Source organism: Siphateles boraxobius, unplaced genomic scaffold (assembly GCF_051911475.1).
Source record: "Siphateles boraxobius isolate OS27281-9 unplaced genomic scaffold, OSU_SipBor_1 9, whole genome shotgun sequence".
Classification (NCBI taxonomy): Eukaryota; Metazoa; Chordata; class Actinopteri; order Cypriniformes; family Leuciscidae; genus Siphateles; species Siphateles boraxobius.
Window position 1 is genome coordinate 1,390,613 of NW_027509219.1, and position 13,496 is coordinate 1,404,108.

The following is a 13,496-nucleotide window of genomic DNA, read 5'->3' on the forward strand; positions in this document are numbered from 1 at the left end:
AAGAAGGATGGCGTCTACGCTAATATTAGTCTCTTTGTTTATCCCGAGGTTTACCGCAAACCGCCGGATCCAGGCCGTATCCAGATCTAATGAAGGACCATCGCATGGACATGACGACAACGCATCCCTGAACTGCCAGCCTCATCAACCCTGTGAAGGCCTCATGCACACCTCAACAAACTCATCTCCATACCGGCGTGATGACTCCGACCCAAACCAGATGGAACTGGATAAATATTGCGAAAGTTCTGATCCTATCTGACTTCTGACCTGTAATGCTGCTTTAATCATAATCATAAACTGTTCGTACATTGGCCAAAGGAGGACTGGCCCCCTGACTGAGCCTGGGTTCTCCAAAGGTTTTTTTCTCCATTCTGTCACATGATGGAGTTTTGGTTCCTTGCCACTGCTGCCTTTTCGCCTTTCTTCGCCTTTGTCGCCATTGGCTTTTGGCTTGCTTTGTTGGGGACATTTAATTTTGTATTTAACAATACTATTACAACATTATTTTCCTGTTATCTCTGTAAAGCTGCTTTGAAACAATCTGTATTGTAAAAAAGCGTTATATAAATAAAGGTGACTTGACTTGACTTGGGGGGGGGGGGGGGGGCTTGTCATTTCGAGCTTGTTTATAATTAAAAACTCTTTTTTTAAATTAAATGTTTTTCCCCCCTTATAATCGGGAATTGGTTTTGTAATATCAGATTGACCAATAAATGGTGCCATTTTGTGGGTATTTCAGAATTGTGAATAAGACCGCCATTAAAACATTGTGACTGAGGTAAAAAGAGTCAACAACAGTGTTCAAAGTTGAAATAAGGTAAAATAATAAACTTTATTTAACATAACAGCCCTTAATGGACAAATGACATATGTTTCATATGTAGTTTAAAACAGTTTTATAATTAAATAAAACAGCTATGAATGAGTGCATGTTGGAAATAAAACCGCTGAATTTAATTTGTTTAGTTCAGTGCTGTTATTATACTCACTGGACATTTCACATTTTGAAATTGTCACGAATCATGCAAAAAGCATTGTAAATATCATTTTGCACAGGCGTGATTTATTCCAATGAGCCTGGTTTGTCAGATCACCATTCAAAGATACTTTGTTGCTATTTTCATTCTATTTTGAGCTCAGATGCAGCCTTCTGTATCGCTGTCATCGGTGCATCTGGCAAGACTTGGTTCCCATTAGTAGACTGTGAGATGTAGATGTATTTAGTTTCATCACGCACAGTCTTCAGAAAGACCATAATCCCTGAACCTCCAGTACCTCTTTCCTCCAACGCTGTTGGCGCTTCCCTGATTGCGTCAAGCTCCTTGACCGAACCCTGCTTGTTCTCACGGAGCTGTTTGGCACGGGACGCAGGTATTGTGATGTAACGGGTGACAATTTTGATGTGGCAATTCCGGAAGTCCACCAACCGGGCCACACATTGTTCAAATGTGTGCTTTAGGCGCTCATCCGCTTGCTGGAGCACAAAGTCACGCAGGGACGGACGACTAGAGATGTCTTCAATGAAACGCTTATGGGAGGGCGGCATGTAGTCCCTCATTCTTCTCAGGAAGGCCCCTGTTTGAACAGTATTGACAGAGCGAAACTAAATTTTCATTACAAATGCAAAAAGTGTTATATAAATTGCATTTGTCTTTTATTTTCATCTGACATTTAATAAATTATCTTTGCATTTTATATAGGCCTATTTATATAAGCGTTCAACATTTTTGGGTCGTAAGTTTGTTTAATGTTTTTTGACATTAGGTTGTGTTTAATTTACCAAAAATACAGTAAAATTGTTATATTGTTAAATGTTATTTTTAATTAAAATATATATTTTTTCTATTTTAATATACTTAAACATTTCAGCATCATTACTCCAGTCTTCTGTGTCAGAAATCATTGTAATATGCTGATTTGCTCCTTGAGAAACATTTATTATTATCAATGATGAAAACAGTTATTGCTTAATATTTTTTGTGGAAACCATGCTAAAAAAAATCAGGATTGTTTAATGTCTTCACGGTCACCTTTGAATAATTTAATACAATATTACTATTATTATTATTAACCATGAGTGGAATAACTGATGATGTAAGAGTTACCACTGTTGCCTTCATGTTGGACCCCCAGCAGCTCATCAAAGCAGTGTAAGATACTACTTTGTGCTGCACTGCCTCCCGAAAACTCCATTGGCTTCTCATGAACTCCCTCGTACACGAGACCTTCTGGCATTGATGGGTTATCTTTCCATCTAAAACCCACATTAAAGAGAGTCAAGTTTCATAGATTCAGAAAAACTAGAAAAAAAAAGAAGAAAAAAAGCTGTGAAACCAACAGTGTGACTTACCCAGACAGAAAGATCCTTATAATTCCGTAGAATATGGAGGGATCCACATATTCTGAAACGGTCACAATAAGTATTACAACCACTTGACTGAACCTACTGAGGTCATTTATCACCTTAAAAAAGTATTACCATGCATTAGTTTAAGAGCATGTTTCATGCCGTCTATGGCCTGACTGACAACATCCAGAGCTTTGGTGACCATAGCAACATCATTATGATGGACACCGTTGATGACATCAAGGATAGACTGTAAAAAAAAAGCAGCTTTACCATGGCACAGTAATGTTATCAGATGGTAATGCAGAATGAGTGCCATGATTTTTTTACATTTGTAAATAGAACAAGGATGATTGGAGTAAGTTTTACAAGAGAATCCTTTTCTGGCAATAGCAATTTCTGAGTGAAAATTGTTTCCAAAGTTCATAATCACATACCATGGTATTTGCACTCCAAGGTTATTCAACAAATACTACCATAGTGTATCAACATGAATGATTTACTATCATGGCTTCTGTATCTCAGTGCTCTGTGGCATTTGTAAGAGTGTCAGACCTTCAGGCCAGGAACAGCCGCCAGCTCCACCAGAAGTGTGACCAGAAAAAACCCTCTTACACTTTCACCTCCGGGCAAAGTCAACAACAACTCCAGGTTCCTTACAGGACACAAGAACAGTCAGTTCAGAACAGCACTAGCCATAAACTACATCAACATCAAAGTGTTGCAAAGATTTTATTTTGTGTCTTTCTTTTACGTATCTAATTGTGTCTAATTCTCTACGTACATGTATTGTAAGGGAAATGCTACTAAGAGGATCTGAATACACAGAGCACATTTACATTATCCACACTGTACATGATAAGATGGCTCCCTCTGCTGGTTCTAAACACCAATAACATTTAACACACATTTCTGTTAATTCAACAAAATACTTACTCCATGGAAAAAGGTCTGGGAACAATCAGTGTCCAGTTGTGCATGAAAAAGAAATGTACAATTTATAATGCATATGTCACATCTTAAACATAGCTGATTTGTCTAAATATACGCTGTATGTAAATCTTTTTTCTTTCTTTTGCTTTTACAACAAAAAGAGCATTTAACAGGTTTTTTACATTCACTGAGAAATTGCTATTCAATTTCAAGTTGACTCACACATCACAGTAATAACAATATCAGATTCATGAATGAAAGTTTTTAACTACAAATGGTGAAACATTAATATAATATCTATTATAATGAAATTGATGACAACTTTATTTTATACTGTCAGAAAACAATGCTACTTTTGTTAGTGGAAAGGTGGGGCAAAAATAAAAACTATTTTAGCCCAATTGTTGTTGTTATGATACCTAACAGGAGCTTACCGTAGTATTCATGCTAACAAACCAAACACTGACCCTTTGGTAGTACACTTGGTCATTCAATGTATACTGAAAATGTACACACTGTGCACAGTACATAAATTGCAGAAAAATTAAAAGTATAAATTTCCCTAAAAGTGTATGTACAGTTACATTGGCAAAATTTACAGACTTTCAGCTGTTTGCAATGAACAAATCAAACACATTTTAAAAAAAAAAAAGCTAATCAAAACAAATGTTTTTGTGGTTTCCCCAAATTAAACTGAAAATGCAACTTTAATGTCTTCTGCAGTCCTAAAATTATTAAACCCCCTGAATAGAACCCCTCACAACAGCAAAAATCTGCAAAACAGGTGTTGTCTCAAGCACACCTGATGCAACTAATCAAGGGCTTCATTAGTTTCACCAGGTGTGCTTGAGCAAGAACACATGAAATATCTGAACTGGCTAGGGGTTTGTTGAGGGTGCTTTCACACTGGCAGTTTATTTCGGAACGGGGCACGGCTCGCATGAAAAATATCTAATGTGAACGCTGTCGTGCGGATCGCGGCCGTGCTCGGACCACAGCAAACGAGTCCAGTTTGAAAGCACCCTGAGTGTCACATTTGACTGCATGTTAGGGGGCTTTCACACTGGCAGTTTAGTTCGGAACGGGGCACGGTTCGCATGAAAAATCGCTAATGTGAACGCTGTCATGTGAACCCGGGTGCGCACTGGGTCCCGAACCCGAGACAACCTGGAGGAGGTGGTCTCAGTTCGGTTGCTCCCGAACCGTGCTGCGGTTCGCGTTCATGTGAAAGCAACACAGACTCGGGTGCGCACTTGTTCAGGAAGTAAAGTGTCCTGCGCATGCGTTTTAGCCGATTATGATGTATCTTGTTAAATAAAACACACGTAAGAGATGAATATTTACCCTGGATACGAGCAAGAGTGAGTCTGCAGTGTATTCCCGTATAGTGCGTGCAATCAGGGCAACAAATTAATAGAAATCCACTGTCTCCTCAAAAGAGTCCATTTGCAAGCAGCAGAAAGACAGCTTATGCGACACACACACACACACACACACACACACATACTTAACCTGCGTTGTTACTCAGCTATGCATAATAGCACCAAATTAATAAAAAAAACACAATATATTGACCTGCGTCGTGTTTTCTATCATGCGCCGTGCACGTTTGGAATGACGTAAGATGCACGCAAACGCACCAGAGTTGGATAGAATCAAGTTGAGTATGAAACCAGACCAACGCTGCGGGGGGCGCCGGGAACAATCGCGCCTGGGCTCGGACCGCAGCAAACGGGCCCAGTGTAAAAGCCCCCTTAGACACAAGCTGGACGGGGCAGAAAAAGGAAGCTCTCAACGGCTGCAACCAGATTTCTGAGAAGGCAGGTTCAGAAAAACTCTCGAGTGACTGCAAAAGACCTGCAGCAAGACTTGGTGGCAACAGGCACTGAGGTTTCAGATTGCACAGTAAGGCTCGTACTAAACACATGAGGTTTCTATGACAGAACTCCAAGATGTACACCACTACTGACCCAAAAGAACCAGAAAAGTACTCAAAATCAAATAAGCCACAGAAGTTTTAGGATTCTGTTCTGTGGAGCGATGAAACAAAATATGAATATACAGTATAATATTAATGCAAGGCGACTTAATTGTACGTAAAGAGATTTCACTTTCATGGTTTTTTACCACACTAAATAAAAAAAATAAGGTGCACTTTATAATTAGCCTATGTCAATTTAAAAGTTTTACTTTAAAGGACTTTTTTAATCATTATGTTTAATAATCTTTTGTCATGCTTCAAAGAAGTAAACTTATTTTAATTACAATTTTAAATAGTTTATTATTTGTTGCGTATGAAGTTAATATATTTTAAACGTGCAAAATTTCAACTTTATAATTACAAGTGTGTAACTACTTTAAATACATGACATTCAAGTTTCAATAGGAATTAGTATATTTTATTTTAAAGTATATTTTCTACTAAATGCTTGTCAATATACTTTGTATTTCCAGACAATAGAAGTAATCATATTGATTCATATCATATTGAATTTAATTAAGTTCTACTGATCAAAGTATTACGGTGGCCCAGTAGTGCACAACACATGCTGTCTGCACACGCAAGGTCTCTCGCTCGCTTAACTCTCTGCCGTGCGCGCGGTTTGGAGCACAATATCTGTACTCTAGATTACGGGATATTTTAACTAATTTGCAGTATAACTAGTCGATCGCGAGTGGCTCAACAGGTAGATATATAGATGAACTCATCTTTCAGGAATTTTACCGACCGGGTTGACACTTAAGCGTGAGAAATCGGGAGTGTGGCGTGAGAGCGTGAGAATTGGGTCAATTGCGTGTGTCTCACGCTCAATGCGAGAGAGTTGGCAGCCCTGTTATTAATAAAAATTACTTTTAATATTCAAAAACAGGCATCTTCAAATCCAAAGCTTGATTCTATTGGCAGTAGACTGACTGACTACAGATGACTTTTTTCCAATACCTCCCTTATGTATTTACAGTAAACAATTATTTTTTTAAGGAAATATCCGTAATATAGCCTATTTTTGTTTCTTTTATCATGTTTCAAAGGTCGTAGTTCCTATTAACCAGAATGACTAACAACAGGTGAAATTGTGCCAATAGTTCCCTGCATGCACAGTAGCCCGCCTACACAATTAGTTTTTTTATAAAAACATATTAGGCCTACTGTAATTCACGTAAAGGTTTTTTTTTTTCATGTCCCAAAGCTTGTGGTAGGTTCTTAGTGACCAGACTGACTTATTACAGGTGAAATTGTGCCAATACCTTCCTGTAATTCTGCAATTCGCCAAATTGTTTTTATTTTTATTTATCAAATTAATTATATTATAATAAATTATACGTTTTAACCACTTGGTGGAATTGCCAGATGTTCCCTTAGGGATCATGCGTTGTGGTAGCGCGTCAAATCATTCTCGAGTATAAATACGCAACTATATTTCATGTATGTGATTTTGAAGTAGCCTAATATCTTATGTCGATATACAATGGTTACATACTGTTAAAACTAATCGTGGTATTGATATATTAAGACTGTATAGAACAATTGCAAGGGAAACTAACTTTACTGCGCTCCGAGAGCCCTCTAGTGGTCGGGAGCATTTCCGTTGTGTTGCGGTTTTATTTCGTTGTGTTGTACATTTTCCATTGTGTTGTGGCTTATTTCCGTTGTGTTGTGGCTTATTTCTGTTGTGCTGTGGATTAATTTGGTTGTGTTGTGGCTTAATTTCATTGTGTTGTCAATTTAAGTTGTGTTGTGCAATACTGGGCCACCGTAAAAAAAAAAGCACTCAAGTTCAGCTAATTGCATTTAATGTAAATTAAAACTAGCCTAAATAACATGCAATTAATTCCAAAAAACACTACATTTAGTTCACACTTAAAGGGTTAGTTCACCCAAAAAGGAAGATTCTGTCATCATTTACTCACCCTCACGTCGTTCCAAACCCGTAAGATGTTCATTTATCTTCAAAACACAAATGAAGATATTTTTAATAAAATCTGACTGATTTCTGTCCCTCCATTGACAGTTTACACAACTATCACTTTGACGCTTCAAAAAGTTCAGAAAGAGATCGTAAAACTAATCTGTATGAATATGAATGAGACACAGACATCTCAACCTGCAAAAAGTAATTTCAGGGAGGTATCCCGAGAATGAATCCCTCAGTGTAATGTATTGATGCTTTTTTTTGGTAGACACTTTTATCCAAAGCACCTTACATTGCATTTCAAGGTACACATTTACATTCTTATCAGTTCTTGCTTTCCTTGGGAATCGAACCCATGACCTTGGCATTGCAAGCACCAATGCTCTACTGTTTGCAATCGGTTTTGCAATACAAGTGCAAAGTACATGTAGGCTCTTTATTAACTTTCTGAAGCGTCAAAGTGGTAGTTCTGTGGACTGTCAGTTGAGAGACAGTAATATCTCAAATTTCATCAAAAAGATCTTCATTTGTAGCCTGGTTAAAACCAGACCATTCTCAGTTGCAACTGAGTTAGGGTCTGGCAAAGGTCCATAGACGAATCATTTCCACAGCGTCACCAACAGGCGTCACCAACGGACGTCGCTCAAGTGCCTCTTGGCGCAATTGGATAGACCTAAAACCAATCAGAGCGATGAAGGAGATGACGTATGCAGAGGACTCTCGCTAAGACCCACCCATTCGTTTAGCCACCAACGGGGCAAGCTGGTTGTAATCATTTTTTACAGTCTATGGTTGTAATCTATGGTTCGTTGTTATGGGAAGAAGGAGGCGGAAACCGGCGAACATTCACACATTTTAATGACAAAATAAAACAAATACAAAAACGAAAGTAAAGACGGCAGTCCCTCACGGTCGACTGCCGCCACACATAATAAAACAAAACATCAAATAAATTCAGGCCTGTCCTCTCTCGGTCTTCACCGTTGCGTCTCACTGGTGTCATTCATTATCACTCGCGCCGTTCTCTCACGTCCCTCGGCCTCGTCCTGCTCGCCACACTGGTATATCAGACTTTTGCCGAATCCAGTCGGTAAGACAGCGATAACATATGTTTTAGACATGAAGGCTTCGAGTGTTGTTCTTTGCTCGGGTTTTAACGAAAAGGTCGATTTTAAATCGCTTAAAACAGACGCGAAAGCTGATTCGAACGAGTGACGTTCCACGGTGGGATCCATCTTTGTAATGTACAAAATCTGCTTCACCGTTACTGCGCTGTCGTCATCATGTAAAGCCCGCCCCAACGTTTCTGATTGGTGCCGCGATTTCGACGGATTGGAAATGGGTTTGAATGGGCTCTTTGCCAGACCTACTTGCAGAGCAAATCTAAATTTGCTGGAAGTTGTCTGGGTTTTCCCAGGCTACTTCATTTGTGTTCTAAAGATGAAAGAAAGTCTTACGGGCTTGTAAATGCAGGAGGGTGTGAAATTAATGACAGAATTTACATTTTTGGGTGAACTAACCCTTATTCTATTGAGGTAGATGGTAGATGTTTTAATTGCAGTTTTAATCACTCGAGATAAGGTCAAAACAATTGTGTCAAGAACTGAGAGCCCTCAGTGGCAGCTCTTAAATGGCAACTTACAAGCATCTTAAAGGTGGGGTATGTGATTCTCTTTTTAAAATAAAAAATAACTTGAAATCCTATTCCTAACCCACTTACAGCCACTGAGTTAGAAGCACTGAAATGAAAATTAAGCAATTTAATCATCTGTGGAACGGACTCGAAAAACTCCAGCCAATCATTTCCAAGACCACCTGTAATCATTGTTCGTCAGTGTAAGTTCGTCAATCAAACCGTCGTACCAAACACCCCTCCCCCCAGCGCGCGTGACCCCCTTTTTCCGCAAACTCAAAGCTCGTGACGCATGCGCATCTCGTCAATAAAGCCGGTTCCATGATTAGGCCTAGTAGTAAATCGTCATTACAATCCCTCGCGCATCGGAGTTTTCGCTCGTGCATGATTGCGCGTCCATGTTCTTCGAATGGGTGGAGTCAGAGCCATCGAAAGAAGGTAGGAGCATTTGAATTGTGTATTTTCAAAATCTGCCGGTCGTTTTCCAAATCACATACCCCACCTTTAAATTTAGATGAATAGGAATGCTAACTATACTGAAGACCCTAATTAAATTATAATTGTTTACACCTAAACTTAAATAAAATGAAAGTGAAAAGTGGCGTGACCACACACATACACTGTAAACAAAATATTTGTAAAAACAGTGCAGGGTAACAGTATTTTTACATATGGATCAGTGAGTTTACCCATGTGGGTCTGTTTTCTTCCAGTTGGCAAGGACTGAGTCCGCGTGGATGAGAATTGGGGGCAGACCCAGTCTTCGAGACACCTCACAGAACGGCACTGCCAGATTCTGCGGAAGCACCTGGAAGTTCATGACATACAGTAAATAGTCAGACAGGTCTGTTCTGTGGTTCAGTCCTATTAGTGGTCTGAAGTGCATATGAAATCACTATTGTACTTTTACTGTTTCTCTCTCTCCCTCCTGCCATACGTAACCCATAGCCATCATGCTCAAAGCCAGATGGGCCAAACGCAGCTCACGATAGCTCTGCAACAAATGAGTCTCCAACAGAGGCATCTGAGATGAAATAATGCATACAAAAAAAATCACAGATTAAAAAAAATAATAGTTTGTTTTAAAATGAAGCTGAAAGGTGGCATTAGTAAGTACGCATTAGTCTTACACAGTTTAACCTGTTACAGTTATAACCACACAGCTTTACCTGCTTCATTAATGAAAATGAAAATTAATAATTATATCAAATTTCTTGGAAAATAACTATAATTACTTATCTGTATGGTGCAGCTGTTCAGAAACAATTAGAAAAAAATATTAGTTAAAATAACAAATAAATGATTTTAAATATAATAAATAAGCCTACATTTTAATTGGTGACAATTAGGCCTATCATTTATAATAAAAAAAAGCATATCATAACTTTTTGTGTGACTGAAACATAATTTGGGCCTGAAAGTGATAAATACTGAAATCCCCATATAGCCAATGAAATTCTTCTAAAGAAAATAAAAGGATAGAAAGGCAGAGAGGAAAATGGAAGTAAAAGGAAAACGTTTAATGAAACACCTATTATATACTTAATATATGGTCGCCGAAGCACAAAATAGTGAATTGAAAAGCAAATTTTGCTTTCATTTTTTCATTTTTGTAGTTAAGACACTTTCACTATTGTGTCATTCGTTTGTAATATCATACATCATGAATTCTGAGGCGCAAAGAATGAGAAGAGATGAGTTCTGGCACATTTCTGGCAATGTCCATCCAGGGCTTGAAGTACAGCGGCAGGTCTGTCTGAAACACAGCGTAGATGTGTATAGATTATGTCCATAACAGTATGTAACATAATATATGTTCATGATTCATTTTCATTACATTTACTGTAAATCATACTTATATTTCATGTATACTTCAAATCATGTTATTATGACTTACATATATCCGTAAAATACATTTACCATACATACCATACATTTATGCTTTTTCTCAGCCAAAGTGTTGAATATGGCTGATTGCACAGTCCAAAGGTGTATCTTGAGGTGATTTTTATGTTTTACACCAATCATTGAAAGAGATACATAATACCAGATACTAAACGTGTCAAAGTTAACAATTCAAAGATACAGCTAAAAAATTATATGCACTTGTAATAAATTATTGAAGTCAGCATACTAATTTGATCTACTTAGTTTTCTGTAAGAGCCATGTCTTTGAAATGTGCAAAGTTTTGTATGAACTTATTTACCATTAAAGCAAATAGATAAAGGTCACTCCGAAAACAAACAGTGTGGACGTCTAATGCTCTTTTAAGTAATCAGTCTTACTGTATCTTAATATGAATGCAAATTAATAGTTTGTTAAAAACATTCCCAATACTTGGACTATATCAAGTAATGAAACAAACTGTGACTTTGTACCTGAGAACAATCAATTGTTTCCTTGTCATAAATGTACATATTCTTAGGCAGTTAATTTCCCTAAATAGTACACAACATAAAACACACCAATATAGTACATTCTTACTACAATGTTACGATATCCCCCCCAAAAAAGGATTAGTTACAGCTAATAAAAAGTGTAATGACCTACCAGAGGCTCAGGAAGAATAAACCCACAATCCTCAGAGATGTGAGACTTTCTCAAAGACAGTAGTGTCTCTGTATTTTTCACTTCAGTGCCCATAATGTTTATTACAATACTAGTGATTGACTCTCTGTTTAGCAAGTGTCATATGCCACTTACTGTGCTCTATAGTTCATTCTCTCTCTCTCTCTCTCTCTCTCTCTCTCTCTCTCTCTCTCTCTCTCTCTCTCTCTCTCTCTCTCTCTCTCTCTCTCTCTCTCTCTCTCTCTCTCTCTCTCTCTCTCTCTCTCTAACCGTTAACAATGAACTTTTCACACTTCCCTTTTCAGAAACCATTTGATAATGCATGTGTTCAAAACCACTAAAGTGCTATAGCGTCAGTTGTCATAACCTGTAATACAAGGGTAATTCTGTCATTGCATTGTGCCATTTCAAGCAAAAAAAGAAAAAATGAATTCAGAAAGTTTTAGGTTGAGAGTTAATGTTATGAGTTGGTACACTTAAAGGGTTAGTTCACCCAAAAATGAAAATTAGCCCATGATTTACCTGAAGTCATCCTACATGTTGGTGTATATGACATTCTTTTTTCAGACGAATATAATCAGAGTTATATTAAAAAATGTCCTGGCTCTTAAAAGCTTTAAAATGGGAGTGAACGGATAGAGAAAATTTGAAACCCAAAAAAGTGAATCCATACATGATAAAAAAAAGACTCCACATGGCTCCAGGGGGCTAATAAATGTCTTCTGAGGCGAAATATAACCATATTTCTAACTTTGTAAATAACTAGCTTCTGTCAGATGACCGTACGCATACTGTGCAAGTTGACTTGCGCCACAAGAGTAACCCGTGACGCATGTATGACGTAGGATGTAGGAGTTTATGTTTATGTCTATGTTTATGGTTTTATTTAATTTTGAGAAATTAGATGAAATATCTTTCTGCCCTTTTAGCTGCATAAAATACTATGCACTTTCTAAAATCCATGTTTATGGTAAGGGCACGCGCCAAATGCTTCGTGCCCTTTCTAAATCTATTTTTATGGTTTTAATTAATTTTGAGAAATTAAATGAAATATCATTCTGGCTTTTTAGCTTTATAAAATACTATGAACTTTCTAAAATCCATGCTTATGGTAAGGGCATGCACCAAGTGCTTCGTGCCCTTTCTAATATCGTACTTAGAGATAATAACGATCCTCAGATCCGTTTTACCATAAGTAGATCAAGAAGCCCTGATGCCAGTGGTGTCGGCTTCTGATGGTACACCCCTCCATGGGGAAGACAGTTTCCACCTCAATATACTGTGCCCGTCTCACCTTGGTGCCCTCAGAGGGCCGGTCTGCCAACTCCGCCTTCATGCCGGGGCACAGAGGGTCCAAGCGAGTTTTTACTCGAGGGTTGCTCACTTCCTCCGAGGAGGGCTCTAGAGCAGTCAGGCCAGTTGTTCCCTGCTGGTGCACCGCTTCAGGGCACCGTGCCTGCTGTTCGAAATATTATACGTCCCCGTGTCCCCTTGGTGCCCTCAGGGGGCCAGCCTACCAACCCCGCCTTCATGCCGGGGCGTAGAGGGTCACAGCGAGTTTTACTCGAGGGTTGCTCGCTCCCTCCGAGGAGGGCTCTAGAGCAGTCAGGTCAGTTGTTCCCTGCCGGTGTACAGCTTTAGGGCCCTGTGCCTGCTGTTCGAAATAGACCAGAGGCCAGTCTCGAGAGGCTGGTATCCTTAGTAGATCTTCTGGCAGATTGGAAACTTGAAAGGTCTGGGTTTTACAGCCGGTACTTCATGGTCCCAAGAAAGGATGGGGTGGATTCGTCCAATTTTAGATCTGCGCTGTAGGGAAGCTCAATTAAAAAATCAAGATGCTTACTCTTAAGCAAGTCGTGTCATAAATCAGGTCCGAGGACTGATTTGTCGCGTTAGATCTAAAAGGACGCATAATTCCACATATCCATCCTTGCAGAACATAGGATATTCCTGAGGTTCGCTTTCGGGGGCGAAACGTACCAATATTGTGTTCTTCCCTTCGTAAGCCAACCACTGTAAAACAGTTTCAAAAACTGTTTGGTCTGATGGCAGCAGCGTCCAACGTTATACCTTGCGGACTGTTGTACATGAGACTGTTCC

At 38.8% G+C, this 13,496-nt stretch overlaps 1 protein-coding gene across 2 annotated transcripts; it reads right to left on the reverse strand.

The window, feature by feature from the left end:
* Nucleotides 1–983: 983 nt before the first annotated feature.
* On the reverse strand, nt 984–11,537 carry ido1 (indoleamine 2,3-dioxygenase 1). 2 transcript variants are annotated; one of them, XM_077223707.1, is made up of 10 exons: nt 11,379–11,537; nt 10,488–10,583; nt 9,732–9,851; nt 9,517–9,635; nt 3,287–3,301; nt 2,966–3,005; nt 2,483–2,600; nt 2,354–2,405; nt 2,109–2,257; nt 984–1,578 (listed from the first exon to the last, which is right to left on the reverse strand). In XM_077223707.1, the coding sequence occupies exons 1-10, from the start codon at nt 11,469–11,471 to the stop codon at nt 1,124–1,126; spliced, it is 1,257 nt and encodes a 418-aa protein (XP_077079822.1). In that variant the 5' UTR covers nt 11,472–11,537; the 3' UTR covers nt 984–1,123. The 2 variants fall into 2 exon arrangements, with proteins under 2 accessions (XP_077079822.1, XP_077079821.1); XM_077223706.1 differs by having other exon boundaries at nt 2,906–3,005.
* Between the last annotated feature and the right edge of the window lie 1,959 nt (nt 11,538–13,496).

What these genes read in the sequence shown, in the direction of transcription:
- ido1 (XM_077223706.1), bottom strand. Translation starts at nt 11,471, where the DNA reads ATGGGCACTGAAGTGAAAAATACAGAGACACTACTGTCTTTGAGAAAG. An exon ending in GAGAGAGAGAAACAGTAAAA is followed by an intron (nt 9,636 to 9,731) that starts GTACAATAGTGA and finishes ATGAACTTCCAG; the next exon opens with GTGCTTCCGCAGAATCTGGC. An exon ending in ATAAGGATCTTTCTGTCTGG is followed by an intron (nt 2,258 to 2,353) that starts GTAAGTCACACT and finishes TGTGGGTTTTAG; the next exon opens with ATGGAAAGATAACCCATCAA.